Source organism: Phycodurus eques, chromosome 2 (assembly GCF_024500275.1).
Source record: "Phycodurus eques isolate BA_2022a chromosome 2, UOR_Pequ_1.1, whole genome shotgun sequence".
Taxonomy (NCBI): Eukaryota; Metazoa; Chordata; class Actinopteri; order Syngnathiformes; family Syngnathidae; genus Phycodurus; species Phycodurus eques.
In genome coordinates this window covers 21,651,778-21,678,985 of record NC_084526.1, presented here as the reverse complement: position 1 = coordinate 21,678,985, position 27,208 = coordinate 21,651,778, and the positions used below count along the sequence as shown (strand labels likewise).

The 27,208-nt window shown below is 41.5% G+C and overlaps 1 protein-coding gene across 1 annotated transcript in view; it reads right to left on the bottom strand.

Moving 5' to 3' along the window:
• The window catches only part of ntrk3b (neurotrophic tyrosine kinase, receptor, type 3b), a 342,714-nt gene that overhangs the window by 53,714 nt on the left and 261,792 nt on the right, over nucleotides 1–27,208 (bottom strand). Inside the window, exons 12-13 of the mRNA XM_061669747.1 lie at nucleotides 24,265–24,453; nucleotides 3,085–3,215 (exon numbers count right to left, since the gene is read on the bottom strand). Coding sequence (XP_061525731.1) covers nucleotides 3,085–3,215; nucleotides 24,265–24,453 — 320 coding nt within the window. The remainder of the gene's footprint in view (nucleotides 1–3,084; nucleotides 3,216–24,264; nucleotides 24,454–27,208) is intronic.

Sequence of the window (27,208 nt, the reverse complement as noted above, 5' to 3'; positions counted from 1 at the left end):
TGCGTGGGACAAGCATAAACTTTTTTTTACTGTTTATTAATTCTAGTCTGTATTTCTATTGTGTAATTTGGTAGTCATCAGGAAAAAAGGACAGAAGAACCATTGCATTTGTCATAGGATACATACTTTATGCCCGTGCATGACTAAATGGGCAATATATATATATACATACATATATATGTATTTATTTATTTTTTACAGTGGATTCTTTTCTATTCCAGTCTTTTGTATTTATATTGTGCAAGGTTGAGGATATAATTAAGAACCTAAATGATGTGTTTTTTGTGTGCACTTGTTTGAACAAGGCTGGTCTGCAACAGAGAGGAAAGGAGAGAGGAAAAAAAACAAAATCAATAAATCACCTGCCATAAAATTCCCGATTGTTGCTTCGTGTTGGTGAAATTTTTTTTTTCCTGAGTGAAAATGAATGCCATATCGACTTAGTGAACCTGTAGTAACAGTTTTTTTTCTTCTTCTTAATTCTTAGCGGCTCTCTGCTTTTTGAGAGCTGCAGGTGTGCCGGCAATAATAAGACCTGATTGAGCCCGTAGGCCCACCTTTTAAAGCTCACCGCACATGATGTATAGAAAACGAAAACATTAAAAAAAAAAAAAAAAAAAAACACCGGTTATTGCGGCCTCGGCTCACGCGACTCAAAAGACCTTGGGATGAAAATACGTTGTGAAGACGGCGGGAAAATGTATGGGCCGAGTAGGTAAAATGACAATAAAATTCTATTATCAAATCAAAGTGCACTCTTAAGGAAATGTGTCTGGACTGGGCAGCCCTCCAAGAAAAATACCTGCCAAGTGCTCAAGTGCCACAATAAATTGAGGCAAAAGCGGCGGTGTGATTTTTTTTTTTCCATTGTTGACCTTAAAAACGCTTCCAAAAATAACCCTGCATGTACAAACCACATATTACGGACAACAGCGGATGCTCTTCATCTTCTGCCGTCAAGGTCAAGATGTTTTGACGTCTTTAATCGGGTTTGCTGAGTTGGCACACTTTAATGCGGTGTCACCCTGATTCAAATTCGGCTGCGGGGATCTGCCAAGGACAATTTCGCGACAAGTTGCGTCAAGTCAAGCCCTAAAAGCTTGCGTGAGCTAATGAGCGATCGCTCGTGTCACTGTGTCGTTTTTGTCAGGTGAGGATGGGGGGGGAGACAAACACTGAAGTGGCGGAACACTTCAAAATCTGCTGACAAGGACCATGCAGATACTGTAGCTCCCCATTTTTATTATTTTCAGATTTGGCTATCTGGATACAGTATTTCAGCATAAGGTGGCAGGCAGTGTTTATCCAAATGGAAGGTGTTATTATGAATCCCACTCAGGTTTTAGGCAGGGCATGCTCCACTGCAATATGATTGGCTGCTGCATTCAGGTAGAACACAACCTACTGCTTCCAGGCAGGAAAAGAAGTATCTGACTTCAGTGTGGCGGCGTTATTAATAATCCCACTCGAACCCTAGCCCTAACCCTAACAAACTTGATTATTATGATTTTGTGACCCCCCCCCCGTGCACAAAGGATAGGGACAGAGCCCTGCCACATATAGGGCAAATCTTTGAGTGATTGAACCCTCCCTAAAATGGTTTATAATTTCTTATAAATGCCACAAGATGGCAGCAAAGCACTACTTTTGTCTAAAGTCAGCGCTTCAACTCACTTTAACATAGTTTGGCACCAAGATGCTGACAAAGCGGCGGCACGGTGGACGACTGGTTAGAGCGTCAGCCTCACTAGTTCTGAGGACCCGGGTTCAATCCCCGGCCCAGCCTGTGTGGAGTTTGCATGTTCTCCCCGTGCCTGCGTGGGTTTTCTCCGGACACCCACATCCCAAAAACATGCATGAATTGGAGACTCTAAATTGCCCGTAGGCATGACTGTGAGTGCGAATGGTTGTTTGTTCCTATGTGCCCTGCGATTGGCTGGCAACCAGTTCAGGGTGTACCCCGCCTCCTGCCCGATGACAGCTGGGATAGGCTCCAGCACCCCCCGCGACCCAAGTGAGGAGAAGCGGCTCAGAAAATGGATGGATGCATGGATGCTGACAAATTGCTTTGCTTTAATTGCTTTGTCCTAAGCAAAAAAACAGCAAAGCAAATGACGGAGGCTGAGGCAACAATCACACTACACAATCGCAGAGAGGACGAGATGTCTTTTAGGGTCAAGTGTTTATTAGTACATTTTTCCCCTAGAGTCTTTTATTATTTACCTACTGGTGGCATTTATTTATTCAACTGCAGAGGGGATTAGGCATCGATTAGTGGTAAGGTGTTTATTATTACTTTTTCCCCTGCAGTCTTTAGTCATAAAACACTGCCAGGTTTGTTTACTCAATCACAAAGGGAACCAGGTGTCTATTAGAGATAAGGCATTAATTTTTGCAAACACAAAAGGTTTGCATAACAGTGACTTTTTTGTCATAATACTTTGTTTTCTTTTCACATGACTGTCCACATTTACCATTCTCCCACCCATAACATGCACAATTTGAAATAGTAATCCACGCCTTTGTGACCCCTCGGCTGTATTACTGCAATGCACTATATATGGAGGTTAGTGGGTCCTCCACTGCTCATCTGCAATTGGTTCAAAATGCTGCGGCTCGTCTTTTAACTGGCACAACAAAGTATGAGCATACAGTATAACACCTATTTTAGCTTCTTTCCACTGGCTGCCTGTTTGTTTGAGGATCATTTTAAATTATTTTATTTGCTTTTAAAGGCTTGAATGACCTTGCCCCACCGTACCTCTCTGAGCTGCTGCACCCCTACATTCTTAGCCGTTAGCGTGTCTGATGTGATGTATATGTGTTGTGTGTGCAGTGCATTTTATTTGATTTAGATTTTACCTGCTTCATTTTATGTATTTTCTTAAAAACATCATTTTATTTTATTGTTTTCACCCTTATTTTGTATTTTTGCTTTGTTTTTATTCCGTTGTACAGAACTTTGGGAACCTTGTTTTTTTTTCCAATTGTGCTATATAAATAAAGTGGATTGGCTCACAACTTGCTAGTTGATAATTTCTGCTAACTGGCATCATGCAAACCCATACAAACTGTAAGCCATACCTTGACAGCCACCAGCATCTTGTCCTTGGTGGGACTCAGGTTGTAACATTCAGCCAGGAAGACTTTTCCAAAGGCTCCCTCGCCGAGTTCCCGCTTAAGGATGATGTCTCTGCGCTTAATATGTTGAACCACTAGCACGTCAGGAGAGAGGGCAGAACACTGAGTGACCTTTTTACACACAGAAACAGCATTGCTACAATACTCAACTCCATATAACAAAAATATGTTTGGAATAAGAACCAACAAGCAAAAAGCCACAATGAACTTAGTAGTTACTGCAGCTGATTGGACAGTGTGAGCAAAACGCTAACATAACAAGGATGGCAGTTGTGTGGCAGAAGAGAAAGAATCTAAAAGTATATTAAAAATTAATACACAATGTGCCATTTGTAAATCTTGAGTGAGGAGTTAGCGCAACATAGCTAGGTAGCAACAGAACGGAAGCAGAGGAAGCCAAATTTTAGACCTTGCTCAGGCCACTTTGCAAAAAATACAAACATATCACATTATTTTCAAAGCTCTCTTCTTGAGAGGCTAGCAGACGTTGCGATTGGCTGGCAACCAGTTCAGGGTGTAGCCCTGCCTCCTGCCCAAAGATAGCTGGGATAGGCTCCTGCACTCCCGCGACCTTAGTGAGGAGAAGCGGGAGTGGATGGATGGATATAGCGCCACACATTTTCAATGGGAGACAGGTCTGGACTGCAGGCAGGCCAGTCTAGTACCCGCACTCTTTTACTACGAAGCCACACTGTTGTAACACATGCTGAATGTGGTTTGGCATTGTTTTGCTGAAATAAGCAGGGGTGTCCATGAAAAAGACTTTGCTTGGATGGCAGCATATGTTTCTCCAAAACCTGTATGTACCTTTCAGTAATGGTGCCTTCACAGATATGTAAGTTACCCATGCCATTAGCACTAACACAGCCCAATACCATCACAGATGCTGGCTTTTGAACTTTGCGTCCATAACAGTCAGGATGGTTCTTTTCCTCTTTGGCCCAGGGGACACAACGTCCACAGTCGTCGGACCACAGAACACTTTTCCACTTTGCATCAGTCCATCTTAGATGAGCTCGGGCCCAGAGAAGCCGGCGGCGTTTCTGGGTGATGTTGATAAATGGCTTTTGCTTTGCATAGTAGAGTTTCAAGTTGCACTTACGGATGTAGCGCCGCACTGTATTTACTGACATTGGTTTTCTGAAGTGTTCCTGAGCCCATGAGGTGATGTCCTTTACACATTGATGTCGGTTTTTGATGCAGTGCCGCCTAAGGGATCGAACGTCACGGGCATTCAATGTTGGTTTTCGGCGTTGCCGCTTAAATGCTGTGATTTCTCCAGATTCTCCGAACCTTTTGATGATATTATGGACCGTAGATGATGAAACCCCTAAATTCCTTGCAATTGTACGTTGAGGAACATTGTCTTTAAACTGTTCGACTATTTTGTCACACACTTGTTTCATAAAGAGGTGAACCTCACCCCATCTTTGCTTGTGAATGACTGAGCAATTAAGGTAAGCTCCTTTTATACCCAATTATGGCACCCACCTGTTCCCAATTAGCCTGTTCATCTGTGGGATGTTCCAAACAGGAGTTGGATGAGCATTCCTCAACTTTCTCAGTCTTTTTTGCCACCTGTTCCAGCTTTTTGGGAACGTGTTGCAGCCCTAAAATTCTAAGTTAATGATTATTTGCTAAAAACAATCAAGTTGATCAGTTTGAACATTAAATATCTTGTCTTTGTTGTGTATTCAATTAAATATAGGTTGAACGTGATTTGCAAATCATTGTATTTGGTTTTTATTTGTTTAACACAACATCCCAACTTCATTGGAATTGGGGTTGTATATATTTTAAGACCCTTTAAGAACACTTATTAAAAGTATACAATTAAACAAGATATTACATCACAATATTTAAAAAAAAAGATAACATTCTGCCCTTTTTCAGTCTTCTTCAATGATGGCTAACAGGACTTAGCTCAGGCCTTAGACCTCTTTCTAAAAATTTACAATAAAATGCAATTTTTAATGACAATATGTTGAAAAATTATTTGATGATATAGAGAAGGCTACTCTGAATGTTGCTCGCTGGGTAGCTTGCTGACTAGCAAAAAAATGGATTCCTTTCAGTCAATTAACTCATTCACTGCCAGCCGTTTTAAAACAGTTCCTTATATTGCCAGCCATTTTACAGCATTTTTTCTGCCAAGACCCTCAGAATATTGTTCTTCCACAATATAAACACTGAATCTACCAAAAGAAAGAGTAATGTCTTCTTTCATGAGAAAAAAAGTTGGTTTCTATCTTTTTTCTGTTCCTTAGTAATCAGCAGTAGAACGTGCTGATTTCAGGGGGGGGGGGGGGGATGCAGCTTTTTTAGCAAAAAGAGGGAAAAAAACTAACGTTTTTGTAAAGAAACATGTCAAGAAGGACAGTGACTTTGACGCTAATATTTTTTTGCTTTTGTGACACGTCAAACTATAAAACAAAAAAATCAAGACTGAGCGCTTTTGCTGGCAAAATAATTTATTTACAGATATACAACTAAGAAACGTGCCATGGGCGGCGCTTACTCACTCACCGTATGGCTGAAATTGAATGTCAGGCCTTTTTAAGATATATTTCTATGCTGCTGCTTACAGGACATTAGGACCCCCCCCCCCCCATCCCCCCATCCTACCCCCCACCCCCACCCCCACCCCCCCACACACACCTGCAACACAGACATACTGATAACATTCAGACTGAGAACAGGCGAGAACCAGTTTGATAAGGAGCCGCTGAAGGAACTGACGGTAATCTGAAAAGAGGAGCCACTCAGCTTCCGGATTCCATGAGTGAAGGAAGACAGAACAGCATGCTGTATGCTTCGACTCGACCATATACCTTGCAAATCTGTATACTTGATTTTGTTGTATTAAATACTCAAAAGACAAATTTAGTGGATCAGGATTCATATTTGGACACAAGATCACCACCAAACATTAAAAGAACTGGAAAAAATGAATTCCATCTGGACGTTTTCCTTGCTGAGTAACATTCGGTCCTCGCTGAGAATTTCTTACAGTGTTCCTCTTTCACATACTGAACTGCGTCATCGTTTTTCACAATCACAACACACTTTTTACTACCTACTGTCACACATATTCTGTTTATATCCTACATTTGCTTTACATACTTGGTTCAAGTGTCAAGAGCCTAAACCTCTCCAAAACGTGGCATTTCTCTCCCTCTTAATCGACATGATATGCTGAGATTCACCCCCACACTCAAAAGCTGTCTTGATCTCAAATCCAAATCGATCCAACACCACCATCTAGCTACTGGTGTTTGTTTGTCAGTACAATTATGTAGAAGCTTGAATTTCAAAGACTAGTTGGGTGAGATCTTCTTCCACGCCTACCCGTTGAAAAACTAATTTGTCAGTGGTATTAAAGGTTTGAAGTCCAGTTGACAATTATGAACGTCCACGCAAGTCAATGAGTCAGTTGATCAAATGAAATGCTGTTTGATCCTTAAGCCGTCTATTTTCATATTAAGAATTCCTGCTGGTGCGTATGTAGTTCATATAAAAGCTCAAATACCTGACACACGACAAGTATAAACAATGTAGTCAAACTGCGGAAGACTCTCTTTAATCCCGCTTTGACTCCCCAACAATTGGAATGTGGAAATAAAAAAGCCGGGGTAGCAAATCTCTTCTTCCCCCTTATATTGGTGGCATGGCAATGCCACAATGGGACATTTCATAATGAGCTCTTTTTGAAAAAAACTGAGGAGGATGGGAGGAGTGAGACAAGTGTTAGGATTAGTAAAAGTAATATCTACATTAGATTCGTTATATAACAGTTTCTGAATCTTGACTCAAATTGTCTTGAATGTTTACAAAAACACATTCCACCCCATCCCCTACTCAGAGTATAAGATAGTGCTTCTTGGTTTAGACGGACACTTAGTTGCGCCACTTGTGAAACTATCTGTCTCCAACGCGTTGTTACTCCTTGCCAATAAACGACAGGCAACTGAAAATTTGGTCTCCAGGAACTTCCGTGGTCTTTCATCACATAAAAGAATTCCCATTTGGTTGGTATTAATACTTTTGGCTAATATTTTTCCCCAGCTTCAACAATATCCACATATGAAAGAGGCCTGTGTCGGGTATGAAAAAAAAAATCGGAATTCTACCATTCATACTGATATGAAAAAAATCAGATGCGTCACATTGGGGGGGAAAAAAATTAATAAAAATTCGTAATTGACCTGCAGTGAGATCATAGCCTCATTGTCTGATGTATACAAAAACACGTCATGTACACTGAAGACTATCGTCTTTAATGTTTACAAAAACGTTAGGTTGATTGAAGACTATGTCTTTGATGTTTACAAAAACACGTATGGTGTGAGGTTCATTGAAGACTATATTGTCTTTGAGGCTTACTAAATCATGTGCATTTGATTAATAGAACACTATATTGACTTTGATGTTTACAAAAAATATGCACGTTAAATTCATTGACTATACTCGCCTTGATGTTAACAAAAATGTAGGATACATTAGGTTCAATGAAGAATATATTGTATTTATTATGTTTACAAAACAAGTACAGTAGGTTCATAAAAGATTAAATAGACTTTAATGCTAACAAAAACATGTACAGTACATTAGCTTTAGAGAGGACTCAACTTGTCTTTGATGCTCACGAAAAAGCTACAAGAAAACAGTTTAGGTTACTCTAAATCATCTTTGATGTTTACAAATATGTACGCTAAATTAATTGAACACCGTCTTTGATGTTTACAAAAACGTTAGGTTACTCTTTGATGTTTAATTAACAACATGTTAATGTTAAATGAATGGGGGTTCATCGAAGGTAAAAAAAAAAAAAAACATCAGGTTAGGTTAGTGAAACAACCCAATTGCCTCTCCCACAAAAAACAAAAGGTGGATGGTCGAGTTGTTGACCTTGCGTGTAGTTAAACGATGTTTAGATTGGTTGCAAGCTGTTAAATGTTACCCATTTTGATCCTGCTGACATGTTTTATTATACAAGAGGAAGGAAATAGCCCAGAGGAATATTTTTAATCACATTCTTCCCATTGTGGATTTTTGAGTCAACTTCCACAATCTCTGCTTTCTCCTCCATCTGTGCACTGTGTTTGTGCCCACTGACGCAAACTTTATGACTCAGTCTCATGTGTTGATCACTGAAAAGAAACCAGCAAGGGTTTAGTGAGAGACAGATGTGCCCGAGGTAAAATCCCGTCACTTGTCACTGGTGTCAATCCACATTTGTTTGCATTTATGTTTTTACCCCCCGTTTGAAGGGTTTGTCTTAACGTAAAATTCAGTTCTTCTCAGCAGTGGTCAAGTGGTACAAGAATATACTATATATGCAAATATGCTAACAACTCAGGCATATTAGGTTAGGTGTCTTTGAGGTTTACAAAAACACAGACAGTGGATACATTAAATATGACAAAGAATTATCATAGCGGAGGACTGCTGTGCAAAAATCCACCCCCACTGTGAATCTTCTCAACTGAGGCTCCCGACACCTTCAGCTCAGGAAGCGAAGGTGTCGACGAGGTCGGGGATGAGAATTATTCATGATTACCGAGCGTGGTAACTAGTGAGTCACTCATGTTTGAGCAGCTAAATGGGCTCTTCGTCAGGCAGACGAACGCTAGTGTCACTTTGCTTCCTCGCGGCGCAGCCATTTTGGGCACTGGATCTGGCACCTCTTCAAAGCAATTTTGCAACGGCATCCCGAGCAGAGTAGTCGCACTGACAAATGGAACAACCGCGAGAAAAGCAGCAGTGAGAACATGGCGCGCTATTGCATCAAACATGCGTTTAATAGTCATTTCCTCTTCATTGCCATCATGGTGACAAAGATTTTGTGTTCCAAATAATCACTTGATTTAACCAATCATGTCCCGGCTGTGCGATAATAAAAACTGAAACGTGCTTTGTGACTGTCACATTGTCTTCTTGGCACACAAATAAAGCACAGAGTAGCCATTAGCCATGTGGGAGGATTGCAGAGAGATTAGAGGGGGGGCCGACGATGGCCTGCTTTTGTGTGAGGAGATGAGGACAAGAAGAGGACAAGAACAAGAAGAGAAGAATAAGTGTGTGGAGGCAAGTGATGAAGTGATTATCACAGCTGCCTCACAGCAAAAGGTTCTGGGTTTAAATTCTTGTCAGGTCAGGACGCAATGTCATTGGCTTCCATTTTCGGTGGGTTGAAGATTAAATTATTTGATATTAACAAAAACACATTGTTAGGTTCATTGAAGACTTAAATAGTTTTAGCAGTTTCCGAAAATGTGAATGTCAGATTTGTCTAAATTGTCTTTAAAATTAGAAAAATATGTATGTCAGACCAAAATTGTCTTTGATTTTTACGGAAAAAAACAACTGAACTGGTTAACTGAAGAAATGCCATTGGCTCCGATGGTAACAAACATACACGGTTCATTGAATACACCAGTGTCTGGTGTGTCTTCTCTTTTTTGGTAGGAAAAGAGGAGAAGGAGTGTTAAGTTCCATCAATCCATCCATTTTCTGTACCGCTTATCCTCACAAGGGTAGCGGGCGTGCTGGAGCTATCCCAGCTATCTTCGGGCGAGAGGCGGGGTACACCCTGAACTGGTCGCCAGCCAATCACAGGGACTGTTAAATTGTTACAGCTTAATGTTGCATTCGGATGAATGGACAATAAGAAAAAAAACACGTATAATTTGCCAATCAAAGCATATTTATGAAGGAGCTGCTTCAAAGAACTAAAGCCTAACCTGCCTAGGAAGAGTATCACAGATGCATTATTTGCATTGAGAGTGTTCATAGTCGAAGAAGGTTAGAAGAAGGTCCATTGTCTTTGTAGCGCTAGATAAAGACCATGTGACAGGGTACCCAGAGAGGAACTGTGGTACTGTCGGACTACACGAAGAAGTCTGGAGTGGCAGATAGGTATGTTAGAATAGTATAGGACATGTACAGTATGAGGGCAGCAAAACAGTGGTGAGGTGTGTTGTAGGTGTGACAGAGGAGTTGAAGGTGGAGGTGGGACTGCACCAGGGATCAGCTCATTCCTCTTTGCAATAGTGATGAATAGGCTGACAGATCAGGTTAGACTTTAATCCCCATGGACCATGATGTTTGCAGATGACATTGTGATCTGCAGTGAATGCAGGGTGAAGATGGAGGAACATTTAGAACATTGGAGGCATGTGCTAGAAGGGACATGAATGAAGTTTAGCCGAAGTAATACAGAATATATGTGCATGAATGAGAGGGATGGATGGAGAAGAATCACCCTACAGGGAGAAGAGATAGCGAAGATGCAGGACTTTAAATTAGGGTCAACAGTCCAGGGCAATGGTGAGTGTGGTAAGGAAGTGAAGAAACTGATCCAAGCAGGTTGGAACAGGTGTAAGTGTCAGGTGTGCTATGTGATAGTCTCGTCTCTGCTCGGATGAAGTGGAAGGTTTAGAAGACAGTGGTGAGATGATCATCAATCAAATTTTATGTAGCACTTTTCATGCATAAAAAACACAACTCAAAGTGCTTCACAGGGATAAAAACAGACTATTAGAATAGCAGGAAGCACACAAAAACCCAAATGCAAACACACCCATAAGAACACGCACTTGTACCCACACAGAAAGACAGAAGCTATTGACGAATAGCTTCTAATAGCCCCGCGGCTGCACCCTGGGTCCCCCCCCTTAACGTTCCCTTTTTGGGTGCCCCTATCTGCCCTCCTTTCACACCTCTCGATTGATTGGGTGGGGTCCTCAGCCTCCGCGGTGCTTAGGTATGCCCTCACTCACACTCTCGTCCTATAGTCTTTTATAATTTACATAGTCACTCCCACCACACTTCAGTTGTACAGCCGGGTTCACGACCCTTGTCCTGCATGCTTCTTCTCGTGTCCTTGTCCTGTTCTATCTTCTCCTGTCCTTCCCTCACAGGCTGTAGCACTACAGCCCCATACAACACTCATATCTAATGTTTCATTGTTCTAGATATGTAATGATTTACTTTTCTCATCTTGTTTACAATTAGTGCTTTGCCTTTTGTCTTCGTCTCTCACTCCCCTATAGAAACTTTTTTCTGTTCGACTGATTAACTCTGATTCTCAATAAATATCAATTATAATACTAAGAAACAACAGCAGCTTCTTAAAAACTCCGCTGTGACACAGTAAAACTGTTCGGGCATAAAAGGGAAACAGATCCTCCTCCTTGAAACCAGGGCTCAACATTGAGATGCGGACCGTGCTCGGCGCACGGAATGCTGCTTCAAGAGACCCAGGCCACATTGGTGTCTCTAAACAAAGGCATCAAAAAGGTCAAATGGAACTACAAACAGCGCATCGAGGGACACTTGTATAGCAGCAACACCAGGAACAGGTAGCAGAGGATTAAAGAACGCACCGGCTGCAAGGACAAGCAGCATGACACTTGCCCCATCGAACAGTACATCACTGGACACCCTGAAGCAATTCTTGGCCCGGTTTGACCGGCGCAACAGTAGAAGTCACACCTTCCCTGCCCTTTTGGAGCAGGACAGCCCCCATCCAGCTGCAGGAACACCAGGTACAAGCCAAATTGCAAAGCAGAAAGCAGAAAAGCAGTGGGTCCAGACGGGGTCACAGGAGGAGTTCTTAAGGCATACGCAGACCAGCTAGCATAGGTTTTCACCACCATATTTAACCTCTCGCTACAGCAGTCTGTAGTCCGCTCCTGCCTTAAATCAACCACAATTAACTACGAGGCTCAAAAACAGTTTCTATCACCAGCTGTGAAATGCATCTGTCCCCCACCCCCTAACCTTCCACAGTAAGAACTAATGACTACACCCCCCTTTACAGAAAAGTGCAATATAATGAACAAGATCTGTGCAATACTGTCTGAGAAAATTCTGTGCAATAACAGAATGTAAATAATTGCACTACTACCATATCATAATATGGACATTCTCCCAAATGTGAATAACTCTAAGGTCTTTAAATAAGTGTGCCTTTTAAATAATTGCATGCTTAGTTTTTTTGTTTTTTTAATTTTACCTCAACGCTGTAAATTGTGAGATGCCTCATGGATTTACAGTACATTGTTCCTGTAACAGTGACAATGAAGTTCTATTCTATTCGATTTGATTCTGAATACTCGTTGTTATATATTCCATTTTGTACTTGTAAAATCTCATGTTTTACTTCCCATTTGACAAATTTCCATGCAACTTTTTAAAAAAGAATTTGGTCGCTAAGTGTCCGCTTGTTTGGGCAGCTGTGACGTACATTAAACTTCACTTTCCTCTAGTGACAGACTGGCACGCTGAAAAGTGGCACCCAGATTAAATCTCTATCCCACTGCCGCCGTCGCCATTTGTCCCAGCTTGAACTAAGGGCCTTGATGCCGGGGGAACGTTCTCACTGGAGATTTACTCAGTTGGATCAGGCCAAAAGAGCTTTTGTTGTGTGCCTGCGATGGTGCATGTCTTTGTTATGTAGCCGCCCATCCTATTTCCCCAGAGTGTTGTGTTTTGTAGTCCTCTTGGTCACAAGGTTTTCTACTGGCTGTCAATCATTCCCAAACTGTTTGTTTTCATGTACAAAAATAACGCTAAACAAACTATGACATATAACATTTTCATGACCTAATAATGCTGCCCGTTTTTATACCAGAGGACACAGACACGTAAAATATATGTTAGGTTAATCAAAGACTTTGCCTTTGTTAACAAAAACCGCTGTGTTAAGTTCATTGAAGTTAATTCTTAATTGTGTCTGATGTTCACAAATGTACCCTGGGTTGAGACTCTCAATTGCCTTGCATGTTTACAACACTAAGGTTAGTGAAAGAATCTAAATTGCCTGATATTTTTACATAAACAAATACATTAGGTCAAGAGGTGGCGAAACCACACGGGCATTGGGACCTCTGTCCCCCCTCTTTTTGACCTGACTTTTATGTGCCCTCTGCTCCTATCAACAAGTATGTTTTCATGCACTTATTGCACTAGATGGAGTCTACATGAGCACATTGTGGCACTCGTGAATCGCACAAGAAAACTGGAGGCCCGTTAGGCTTACAAAAGAAGAAGGTTTGATAAGGAATTAGCAAGAAGAACACACTAGCATCTCACACAGGTTGAACATTTTCTGAACCGCTTATCCTCAGCAGGGTTGCCGGGTGTGCTGGAACCTATCCCAATTGACTTTGTGCGAGAGAGGTGCGTTACACCCTGAACTGGTTGCCAGCCAATTGGAGAAGTTGCGGGTAATGCTTTGCAAATACACAAATAACCTGACTGGAAGGCCACTGTTTACCACACAACCCACAGTCATGTTTTCATGAAATAAAAAAATGCACACCTAACTACCTTGCCTGAGGTAAGCTAAGGCACCCACTCATAATACAGGCAGGAACAAATCAAAGTAAAGAGCAATGTTTAGCTTGTTTTACAAATATTTACAAAGCGTAAACAAAGCATATTGTAACATTTACCTCGTTACAATATGTTGCTTATCAGTATCATAATTATGCATTATTTAGGGAAATTTAAGTGGTTTTTATTACAGAACGGTACCCTTGAGTATTGTTTTCTTTTGCTGTGTCGTATTTTCTGCTCATGTTCTCTTGACGTTTGTTTTACCTCATTAATTTAATGGTATACAATTTTTCCTCTAAATAGTTTTGTACACTATAATGAACCTTGTACATTTTTGTTGGTGCTGTCTGCTATGTTTTGTTAATGGATTAAAGCATTCTTGCCTTTGAAATCAATGCTGTACAGTATATTTTATTTCTGAGCATGGTTGCCCTCTTTGTTGGAAGTGCTCCCACACTCCAGAAGTTGTTCCGTCCCCTCTGATTAGGTTCATGGGACCCTATTCCTTGTTGTTTACAAAAATACACATTACGTTTTCTGAAGACATTAAAATGTCTTTGAGTAAGCATCAAAGACATTTTAATGTCCCATGTAAAAAGGTGTTTGGTTAGTCAAAGAACACAATTGTGTTTGATGTTTGCAAAAAAATTTGTTATTAGGTTACGCAAAACTGTCTTTGATTCTTACAACAAGACACATTAGGTTACTGTGAGACTCTAAATTGTTGTGGATGTTTCCTGTCGACGTCTTGATGGTCAAGCTGAAAGTCACAATCGGCTACAGTATGTTAGGTTCGTCAAATACTCTTAAATTATCTTTGATGTTTACAAAAACGCATACTTTAAGTCAAATACTGTATTTTCTTTGTTAAAAAAACATGTTAGGTAACTATGAAATTGTCTTTTTATGTACATTGGGTTCCTCTGAATAATGTTGGAAAAAAAACAGGTATCTATAAATTGTCCCTGTTTTTAACAAACATTAGGTAAGTACAAGAGTACTATAAATTGTCTTTGATGTTTACAAAAAACATGTGTTAGGTTAGACAAAGACTACATTGTCCACCTCCCCCCCCCCAAAAAAAAAACAAAACATTTATGTATGGTTCAAACTCCGGCACAAGTGTTCATCATTAGAGGGCACACAAAAATCAATAAAGAACCTTTGCTGTGAATCACACTTTCTTGTCTGCCATTTTGGTTTAAATGTGACACTTTTGGAGGATCTGGCAATTTTCAGCGGTTTTTGCTGAAGGAACAGAGACAGCAATAGAGTCATTATTCTCAACGGCTAGGTCCCTGCCCCGTGCAAATAGCGGGGGACATTAACAATATAACTTGTTACAATGGGTACAGGAAATACAGCTTGAGCTTGTTTTAGCGGCGTTGCTAATAACCCCACGAGGATGGCAATAATGCTGAGCTATTCTAACTCAAGCTCCTCCTCCTTGTCTGAAGCCATTCTTTATATCGAGCTGGCGGGACATAACAAATCCGTAATTAAAAAAGCAATCCAAGCGATTAAATAAAGCCACTTGCTGTGAGACAGCGGATCCCATCGAGATAGCAATCTGTCATTAGGCTACAGAATTGTCCTTTGCCTTTCCCGCCTTTATCTCGCTAATTCGGCCGACGGAATTGGCCTTTTTTGCTTAACACCCAGTGGATTAAAAATAAAACAGAAAGCTCTCTACGAAACATTCTAATCAGTCACATCGCTATTATTTACCCCCCTTGCGTGACCAATCCAATTGTCTTTTTTTTTAACAACTTTGTCCCACTCAAGTGGCCTTTGTGATTTCACGCATTCATCTGGAGTTCCACCGCATTCAGACGGCATTTGCATCATTTATTTTGGTTAAACCTGACAGACGGCCATTTTGGGATTGAGCCAAGCCAAGTAAAAAATGCATTGCACGCATACCTGCTGACTGTGGATAATTAGCATTAGCGGAAGAAATAGAATATCAATATGACGTTATGGTTGTCTGGCGTCCAAGTACTTTATGACGATTTTGATATTTTACTTTAATGTTGAAGTGAACAGGTAAATGACCAACAAAAACATGATTTATTATTTATTGTTAGCCTAATAGCATAATTGCCTTGCATAAAACAAGAATAAAAAATATAACAAGTCCTTTTTTTATGTTTTTAGAAAACAAAAAAACAACAACAAATTTAAGTGTCCACTTGCTGCCATTCAACTTTTACGGATTACCATGACCTGGATGACTTGAGATTCTATATAGAAAAACAAAGAACTAGCAAGCACATTCTTCTTTTTGTCCTTTCGGCTTGTCTCGTAAGGGGTTGCTACAGCGTGTCATCCTTTTCCATGTATGCTTATCCCCTGCTTCCTCCTCTCTCACACCAACTGCCTTCATGACTTCACTCATGACATCCATCAACCTTTTTTCTTTGGTCTTCCTGTAGGTCTCTTGCCTAGCAGCTCCATCTTATCACCCTTCTACCAATGTACTCACTCTCTCTCCTCTGGATGTGTCCAAACCATCGAAGTCTAACTTTGTCTTCAAAACATCGAACTTGGCTGGCCCTCTGCCGAGCTAATTTCTAATTTTATCCAACCTGGTCACTCCTAGAGAGCACCTCAACATCTTCATTTCCGCCACCTCCTTCCTATTGTCTCTTCAGTGCCACTGTCTCTAATCTGTACATCATGGACAGCCTTGCCACTGTCTTATAAACTTTGCCCTTCATCCTAGCAGAGACTCTTCTGTCACATAACACACCTGACACCTTCCTCCACCCGTTCCAACCTGCTTGGACCCGTTTCTTCACATTTCACTTTACCACACTCACCATTGCGCTGGACTGTTGACACCAAGTATATAAAGTCCTACACCCTCACTATCTCTTCTCCCTGTAGCCTCACTCTTCCCCCACGACCCCTCTCATTAATGTACGGATATTCTGTCGTACTTCGGCTAATCTTCATTCCTCTCCTCTCCAGTGCATGCCTCCACCTTTCTAACTGTTTCTCCACCTGCTCCCTACTTTCACTGCGACTCACAATGTCATCTGCGAACATCGTGGTCCACGGGGATTCCAGTGTAACCTCATCTGTCAGCTTATCCATGACCACTGCTAACGGGAAGGCTCTCAGACCTGATTTATGATACAGTCCCACGTCCACCATAAACTCCTCTGTCACATCTACAGCACACCTCACCGCTGTTCTGCTGCCCTCATGAATGTCCTGTACTATTCTAACATACTTCTCTGCCACGCCAGACTTCCACATGCAGTACCACAGTTCCTCTCTGGGTACTCTGTCATAGGCTTTCTCTTGATCTCCAAAGACACAATGTAGCTACTTCTGACCTTCTCCGTATTTCTCCAACATCCTCAAGGCAAATAATGCATCTGTTGTACTCTTTCTAGTTTCTGTTTCGTTGGTGCAAATTGTAATGTCCATTACAATTTGCACCAATCACGACTCTCTCTCTCTGTCTAGGATGCTTAGAACTACTTTGTGTAGCTCCTTCTAGAATTTCTCTTTCACCTCTTGGTCACATCTTACTTGTGGGGCATAGCCACTAATCACATTATACATAACACCCTCAATTTTAGGTTTCAGCCTCATCACTCGATCTGACACTCTTTATACCTCCAAGACATTCTTAGCTAACTCTTCCTTTAAAATAAACCCTACTCCATTTCTCATCCCCTCTGCACCATGGTAAAATCATTTGAACCCTGCCCCTAAACTTCTAGCCTTTCTGCCTTTCCACCTGCTCTCCTGGACTCACAATATATCAACCTTTCTCCTAAGCATCATGTCAGCCAACCCCCGAGCTTTTCCTGTCATAGTCCAACATTCAAAGTCCCTACATTCAGTTCTTGTGCTTTCCTCTTCTCTTACTGCCTCAGAACCCGCTTTCCACCTCTCCTCGCTACCCACAGTAGCTGAATTTCAACCGGCGCCCTGTAGGTTAACGGCGCTGGACGTTGTTAACCCAGGCCACGACTGATCTGGTGTAGAATTCTTTGGATGAATGCTCATATTTGTTTGGCAAAGTTTTAACCCGGATGCCCTTCCTGATGCAACCCTCTGCATTTATCCGGGCTTGGGACCAGCCTACAGTTTTCACTGGCATGTGCCCCTCACAGGGCTGCATTCAGCATACACATTGATATTTATTTTTATAGTTATGGTAACATTAAGTTAAAAATGACTTTGGCAACTATGCAATTAGGCTAACGTCATATTGTACAACATACAGTGCCTTGAAAAAGTATTCAAACCCCTTGTACTCTTAAAGGTTTTGCCACAACCGCAAATAAATGATTTTATTGAGATTTTGTGATCGACCAATTGATGATTGGGGCAAGATGCAGAATACACCCTGGATTGGATTGGTCGGGAGCCAATCGAAGGGCACATATAAACAAACAGATGAACAACCATTTACACTTACATTTTAGTGTTTAGTGAATTTAGTGTCCTCAATTAGCCTTACATGCATGTTTTTGCAATGTAGGAGTTAAGCTGGAGTATCTGGAAAAAACCTACGCAAGCACGAGTAAAACGGGCAAAATCCACACAGGGAGGCCGGGGTCCAAATTGAAACCCCTCGCCTCTGAACTGTGGGGAGGATGTGATAACCACTCGCCCACTGTGCCGCCTACATTTAGCCGTGTAGCATGACTGACGGTATTTTGGGAGTCAACTGACAAAATTTGTCACCCTCAAGTGGTCATCCTGAATCCTATGTATTCAGGTCACAGGTTCGACTGGAGTTCAACTGTGATCAGGTGACATTTGTGTGCAACTTTTTCTGGATTTTTTTCCTGAAGATGTAACGTAGTAATACCCAAATTCTCCTTAGATCCATCTTGTTCTGAGGCGATATTTAACGACACTAAAATGTAAATACAAAAGGCTGGACCGGGGTTGAGTGGAAGATGAAATACTCATGAATAAACCATTTCTGAACAAAAAAACAAACAAAAAAAAGCCACCGGCATTAAGCAATGTTGAAGGCAGGCGCTTTTTATCCAACCACATCGTTTTCTGGTTGAGATGGCGGACTGGACTTGACCCTTACATTACTGATGGACATGCTGCTGCTATTGAACAGTGTGTGTGTCTGTGTGTGTGTGTGTGTGCATGTGCGTGTGTGTTTGTGTGTGTGTGTGTGTATAAGGGGGAAACTGCCAGCAGCATATTCCCTTGAATACGATGCTTTCAACTAAATGAATGAATACATTATGGATCGGTCGCCAGCCATCAATAATGCAGCACTACTGTATCTGAGCCGAGTAAAGCTCTTTGCTTGACAATGAGGGGGACCCCTGAGACCACACCCGACACAATCCCTCCAGAGGAACCCAGGCTGCTGCAGTCACGACCCTGCAGAGACGACACAGGGAAACAGTGGCCAGGAGCTGCACTAGCAGTCCGCCCACATCCGCACTCTCATTCACAGGTTGACACTGCCTGGCAAACATCTACACACACATACGCATACAAGCACATGAGCAAACACACACACAGATAAGCACATGCATTTCGTTTCCCAGGGTGTGCGTCCTGAGGGTAGGGAACACATTCATATTCAGCGCAGGCAGAAACAGTCGGGGGCCATTTTGTTATCCCAGGCAATGACTGGAAAAGCGGTAGCCATTATGACCTTGTGATGAGTTCTACGTTTATAATATGATGCACTTCGAAACAAAAAATAAAAAAAGAGTATCTTTTTTAGAAAGAAAGTAATAAAGTTACAAGAATGCCGACATATTTTTAAGATAAAAAGATGTACAATGTAGAGTACATATATATTAAAGAAAAATGTAATCTCATGAGAATGTAAAAAAATATATATATATTTGAGACTCTTTTGAGGAAAAAAAAATTGATTTTTTTTTTAAAAAAACGTTTTGGTTTTGAATTTGTTTATAATTTCAAGGAAAATGTTATTTTTTTCAAGAAAAATGTTTACTTTTTACCTGTGATATTTTTTTTCTAGAGAAAAAAGATGTAATTTCACAAAATAAAGTCATAATTCATAATTATTTAAGAAAATTTCATAGTATTAGTAGAATAAAGTCATTTCGCAGGGTGAGAATCCCCAGGGTCAGGAACACATTCATATTCTGCACAGGCAGAAACAGTCATTGTGTTTTGCCAGCCAATGACTGGAAAAGCGGTGGCCATTGCGACGGCGTGATTAGGGTTGGGCATTGAGAATCGAGAACCGGACTGACATTTTGGTTCTACCCGAATTGTTCACATTTAAAAATTTCGGTTCCAAGTTTCGATGCCAACAGCCCGCCGACCCCGAAGAAACAAGGGGCGAAAACCAACGAAGGAGAACGAGCACGAAGACTTGCTTGTACCCAACTGTGGCGACGAAAAAAAGTGTTTCTTAACTGTTAAAATAAATGACCAGTCGTCTCACTGCAGTACTTGTAATAAGATTATTTTGCGAGGTTTAGAAGTCTGACGTTCTCCCTCCCGCTCCGAGCCTCAGCCTACACCGCGCGGAACTTCAGTCAAGTCAGTTGGCGCACATAAGGCGCACCGGGTTAAAAGGCGCACTGTCGATTTTTGAGAAAATTAAAGGCTTTTAAGTGCGCCTTATCGTGCGGAAAATACGGTAATTAATTGAATGCCCTCGCATGTGGGAAAGAAGAGTCATAGTCGCCAATGCGCTTTTCAGCTGCTTATTGAACGCCGGGAGAACAGTGAAACACAAAAACAGAACGAGGATAATCACGAAGCAGCTGTTTTTGACCACAGCTCACGCCCAGACACTCACACGCAGACCCGCCGACATCTCATGCCATCCCACCTCTTAAAGACACATGCTTGGACACAGTAACTACAATGCGTACAGTATTTTCTAGCTATTTTATGCTTGCATTTTGTTGTGTTCAAACACATTTAGAATATCTTTAAGAAAGTGTAATAGGTTTATATGTATTTTAAGTAAGTGGGGGTAAAACTATATTAAAAATTAAACCATACGGTCTTTCCATATTGAAAATCTTCGCAGATTGAGATTGGGTTTAGAACATCACTGTATATGAAGAAAAAAGTTGTAATAAGAAAGCACTAAGAAAAAAAGCAGTATGTTTTGAGAAAACAATTCCAGTCTTACAAGAAAAAAGTTACATTTGACTAGTGGTTTTGTATTTTCGACAATAAAAGTAATGTCTTTTTTAGATAAAAAATTCTTGGCATGAAGTTGCATTATAATGAGAATACAGTTGTTTATTGTTCAGAAAAAGCTTCACATTTTCAGAAAAATCAGAATTTTATGAGGATCCATGTTTTGCAAGATAGAAATGTGAGGAGAAAAGAGTTGAGGAAAATCTTTATCTATTAAAACAGTCATATTTCAAGAAAAAAACACAATGTTATCCTTTTTTAAAGAATAAAATGTGATTTTGTTTAATAGAAAAAAGTTGGAATACCACAATAATTTTCTTTTGAAAAAAGGGTGTCTATATTACAGATTGTTTTTGTAATTACATGAGAAAAAAAACCCATTTTTGTTTGAGATAAAAAAAAATCTTGTTATTTTAATGAAAAAAATCTGAGGAAAAAAAACAATCGCATGGTGACGGTCCTGAGGGTAAAGAACGCTTTCATATTGAGGGCAGACACAAACAGTTGGGAGCCATTTTGTTATCCCAGCCACTGGCAGAAAAAGCAGCGCCTACTTCGACCTTGTGATGGGTATATAAGATGCCGCAAGCTCTGTTTTCCTGAGGTCTGCTGACCATCCAAACATACCTCGCATCCTGTGAACGACTTCAATGTGCAGGTGGAAGTTTCACTGGAGTGTCATTTATTCATTAACTGGCAATCAGAAGCTGCGTGCGCGGCATGATATGTCATAAATCAGCCGACGACCGGCCATTAACAATTAATGCCATTCATAATACATAAGAGTTCTCATTTATTTATCACCTCTAAATGGGATTTCCTTCCGTCGCCTTCCGTCCTCGCTCGAGAACGTGTGTTGCCGTCTGCCCGACGGCCATTTTGGAAGCAAGCCAAGAAGACTTAGACAACACGCCCGTGCTTTGTTCGTCGAGTTTCTAGCGAGGGGCTCGACACGATCGTGGCTAATTAGGCCTTAAAGTGATCTTGTGGCTGCCACATTTGCGTTTGAATTGATTCTATATGAAGAACGCCACCAGATGCGCGCGCCGCATGCCTCTGCATAATAGAAGACAGCACATTATGGGGAAGGCCTCAGGGGTCTCAGGCAGTGTGTCTCGTTGTAAAGATAAACATCAAATTACAGCAAAGGTGCACCTTGGGACTTGGCTGAAGTCCATATCAGCATATGGACCTTTTGAAAAACATACCACTGTGGTAAAAGCAAAAAAAAAAAGGAATACGAAGATTAGGGCGACACTGAAAAGGATACAACAAAAATAAGGTTATATTGTTATTATAATAAAGTGATATTTTTTAAAGAATTTTTTATTTTTCTTATTTTAGAAATAAAAGTTGGACATATGAGAGAGAAAAGAAGTATTCTTATGTAAATGAAGTGATAATTTTACATCACATTTTGCAAATAAAAATACATAATTAGTAGTAATACTAGTGTAAGTAGTAGTATCTTCTTAGAATAAAGTCTGATATGTTTTTTTGTTTTTTTTTAGGATAATGAAGTTGGTGGTCGCTGAAGCAAAAACTCGGGCATGGGAGGAGTTCGTTGAGGCCATGAAAAAAGACTTCCAGTGCGCCATCAACACTGTGTATAGTGGGGAGGGGGCTCTGCTGACCTTGACTCGGGACGTTGTGAGCTGGTGGGGAGAATACTTCAAAGACCTCCTCAATTCCCCCGACACGCCTTCCCATGATCTAGGTTCTCTGAGGCGGGCTTTCCTATTTCTAGGGTTGAGGTCACCGAGGTGGTTAAAAAGCTCCTCGGTGACAAGGCCCCGGGGGTGGATGAGATTCGCCCGGAGTTCCTCAAGGCTCTGGATATTGTAGGGCTGTCCTGGTTGACACACCTCTGCAACATCGCGTGGACATCGGGGACAGTGCCTCTGGATTGGCAGACTGGGGTGGTGGTCCCCCTTTTTAAGAAGGGATCCCCCAACTACAGGCGATCACACTACTCAGCCTCACTGGTAAAGTCTATTCAGGGGTGCTGGAGAGTAGGGTCCGTCTGGAAGTTGAATCTCAGATTCAGGAGGAGTTCTGGTTTGCGTCCTGGCCGTGGAACAGTGGACCAGCTCTACACCCTTGGCAGGGTCCTCGAGGGTGCATGGGAGTTCGCCCAACCAGTCTACATGTGTTTTGTGGACTTGGAGAAGGCATTCGACTGTGTCCCTCGGGTGGTCCTGTGCTTTGGGAGTATGGGGTACCGAACCCCGATATGGGCTGTTCGGTCCCTGTACGACCGGAGACAGAGTTTGCTCCGCGTATCCGGCAGTAAGTCGGACTCGGTTCCGGTGAGGGTTGGACTGCCCTTTGTCACCGATTCTGTTCATAACTTTTATGGACAGAATTTCTTGCCGTAGCCGAGGCGTAGATGGTGTCCGGTTTGGTGACCTCAGTATTGCATTTCTGCTTTTTGCAGATGATGTGGTTCTGTTGGCTTCATCAAGCCGTGATCTCCAACTCTCACTTGACTGGTTCGCAGCTGAGTGTGAAGCGGCTGGGATGAGAATCAGCACCTCCAAATCTGAGACCATAGTCCTCAGTCGGAAAAGGGTGGCGTGCCCTCTCCAGGTCGGGGATGAGATCCTGCCCCAAGTGGGGGAGTTCAAGTATCTTGGGGTCTTGTTCACGAGTGAGGGAAGAATGGAACGGGAGATCGGCAAGCGGATCGGTGCAGCGTCTGCAGTGATGCGGACTTTGTATCGATCCGTTGAGGTAAAGAAGGAGCTAAGCCGAAAGGCGAAGCTCTCGATTTACCGGTCGATCTATGTTCCTACCCTCACCTATGGCCACGAGCTGTGGGTCGTGACCGAAAGAACAAGATCCCGGATACAAGCGGCCGAAATGAGTTTCCTCCGCAGGGTGTCCGGGCTCTCCCTTAAAGATAGGGTGAGAAGCTCGGTCATCTGGGAGGATCTCAGAGTAGAGCCGCTGCTCCTCTGCATTGAGAGGTGCCAGATGAGGTGGCTCGGGCATCTGTTCAGGATGCCTCCCTGGTGAGGTGTTCCGGGCATGTCCCACCGGGAGGAGACCCCAGGGACGACCCAGGACACGCTGGAGAGACTACGTGCTTCGGCTGGGAACGCCTCGTGATCCCCCCGGAAGAGATGAATGAAGTGGCTGGGGAGAGGGAAATCTGGGCGTCCCTGCTAAAGCTACTGGCCCCGCGACCCCACCTCAGATAAGCGGTAGAAAATGGATGGATGGATGGATGAAGTTGTATTAGTTTTGGAAACAAAAAACACATGCTATTATTACAATAAAGCCCAAGTATTATGACTTAAGATTAGGTCTACTTTTCTAGAATAAAGTAGTATTTTTCGGAGAATAAAGTTGTAAGCATTTCTTGAAAAAGAAAAAAAAAAGAAATTTGATGAAAAACCTTCACAGAACCTGAAAGTGTTCATTTGGGGCTTATTTTGCTCTTTGTTTGGCTTTTTTTTTTTTTTTTAGCAATAATTATTCAAAAAAGACCACCATCTGACAACACCGTAGCATAACACGAGAACTCACCAAACATTCAGGAAGCATCAAAGAATTAATTTATGATTTGCCTTTCTTCTTGGCGACACTGTTTCAATTAGAGTGCTATCAGAAACAAACACGTCATTATTGTCAACTCACGTGTGGCAGGCTTGTTGCAGTTGTGTCCATGTCGGAAATACTGTGGATTCTCCACCACGGGAATGCGAGTCATCCCAATGACAACGGCATCCGATCCTGCGTCCAGCGTACACGGCGTTATAATTCCATGGTTGACGTGATGAAGAGGACTGGCTGAGTCTTCCTCACCATTGATCACAGCCACTGGACCTGAAACCAAATGGGATTTTTAATCATTGAGGACGCTAGAATAAATAAGCGGTCCTGAAATATGTCAGCGCATTTTGATAACGTCCTTCTGAGTGAAAAATCCTTGTCGCTGAACTGTAAACATCCACTCCGGTATCAGGGAAGGACAATTCTCTTCTGGCAAGAAGGAAATATGTCCATTAAACAAATTAAACAATAGTAACATGAAAAAAGGGGAACACTTTCAGGGGAAAAAAAGAGAACAGTAAAGTTGCATTTGTTTTTAAAGAAATGTCAAAATATTACAGGAAGATGATTTTTTTTCAAGATATGAAGTTGAATATTTTTGAGAAAAAAAGATGTAAATTGGTGAGGACAAAAAAAGAACTCATAAAAATTCAGATTTTTCTTGGGGTGGAAGATCAATTTAGACATATTTTTGAGAAAAAAGGTCAACACTACAAGAGAGAAAAAAACATTTTAGAGACAGTTGTATTTTTTTGTCTGAGAAAAAAAACGTTTATTTAAAAAATAATAATTGGAGGGGAGCGGTACTGTACATTTTGGAGAAAAAAATGGCATATATTAAGTTAAAGAGCAGTATATTTTATAGAAACAAGTGGCACATTTTGTTGAAAAAAGTAACATTTTATGAGAATTTTTGGACAGTTGTATACTGTATATTTGATAAAAGAATTATAATATTATGAGAGAAATGTTTCTTTTTTTAAACTTCTTTTGGAGGAAAACGTGCATTTTCAAGACAGCAGTCATAATCCATCCATCCATTTTATTTATCGCTTATCCTCGCTAGGGTCGCGGGTGTGCTGGAGCCTCTCCCAGCTATTGTCGGGCGGGAGGCGGGGTACACCCAGAACCGGTCGCCAGCCAATTGCAGGGCACATACAAACAAACAACCATTTGCACACACATTCACACCTACAGGCAATTTAGAGTCTTCAATCAACCTACCACGCATGTTTTTGGGATGTGGGAGGAAACCGGAGTGCCTAGAAAAAAACCCACCCAGGCACGGGGAGAACATGCAAACTCCACACAGGTGGAGCCGGGATTTGAACCCCGGTCCCCAGAACTGTGAGGCAGATGTGCTAACCGGTCGCGCACCGTGCCGACAGCAGTCGCATTTAAAAAAAATAAAAATAAAATCTCATTGGTCTAACAATATATGTACTTTTAGAAAAAATTATCATGTGTTTTCACAAAATAGTAGTATAAAAAAAACAGGCGTGCATATTGGAAGTCAACAGCGACGGAGCGCCGACAGTCAATTTGTTTACCCAGAATGCCGAGTGCCTCTATCACAAGTTGGCAAATAGCTAATCAAGAACAAGCGACATCCAATAATAGACCTCAGCCATGGAACGAGGAGCGGCGGTGGGATGTTACACGAAAGCCTCAATTTATTCGGGACAGCTGTGCTCCCATTGCTGTTGTCTGCGCTTTCGCATCAGAGCACTCACTTTATTAGGGACGCAAGCGACGCATTAGCACGGACAAATTGCCAGGCAAAGTAGGGAGGCACGTCACTGGAATTATTATTATTTTTTTATTTTATTTTGCCGAGCTGTCAAAATAAATCAGCTTACAGCAGCTGACGTAATTTGCTCCAAAACACTCCCTAGTTAGCGGCACAAATGTACATAAAAACAAATTTTATTTATCTTACAAAATACAGTAAACCAAATCCTTCACAAGTTAGCATCAATCAGACAAAAATCTTCAGGACAAGTTTGTCCCGAGAAATGGGCATCATGACCATAAAATGGCAGCTTTAAACTAAAATGGCAGACTTCTTGTATCTTTTCCCACATGGGTTCTTGAGACTTTTTTTGTGGCTCAACTCAGGATAGACGTGCCTACCAAATTTCACGTTGTTAAGTGAAACTGCCTCTGGGGCTGGATTTTGTTTTTGCTTCACCTTGTGGAAATTAATTATAAGGGTTTTGTGTTTTAAAATGGTCATATCAAACCCACATGGGAGACCATGTCAACAAACTTTATCCACATGCTTTGAACACACAAAATGAAAACTCAAATGTTTCACCATTTAGTGTCACTCATCTGTCTAGCAAAGGTGATTCAAATTTGGTAGCCATTGGAAAATCTCTAAAACAAGTTCATTTTGAAGGAATTCTAGAAATGGCCATAATCAGCCTAAAATGGTCGCTTTGGACCAAAATGGCAGACTTCCTGTGTCTTTTCAGACATGGCGTCTTGTTTTGTTTGGGAAGGGGTTCTACCCATGATAGACATGCCTACTAAATTTCAAGTTGCTAAGTGAAAGTTGATGAATTAAAAAAACAAACAAAACAAAAAACTACCCCAGCCACCGATCTAGGGCTGCACAATTAATAGAATTTTAATCACGATCGTGATTTTGGCTGCCACAACTAAACGAGCCTGATCGTCTGCGTTTTATTTTTTACATTTAACATGGGGGCACCAGGCTCTGGGGCCAACTTCAAAATAAAAGCCTAAAATGGCATTGATGCCCAATGTAGTAATCGATGAAGCTTTTATTTTGAAGTTGGCCCTCTCAGCACGTTGGCGGCGTGTCACGGTAAGAAACTATTAACAATCGACTTCAACTTTTTGGCTGGCCCGACCGTGGTTATTAAAAAAAAAAAAAAAAAAAAAAAAGCCGAAAGTGCCGAGGGAAATCAAAACTGTCGAGTTCTTTGTAGTTTGCGACCGTGTGCACGACTGACCAATGGTCAAGCAGAACAACGGAGACGTACCGTCCTTGACAATTCAT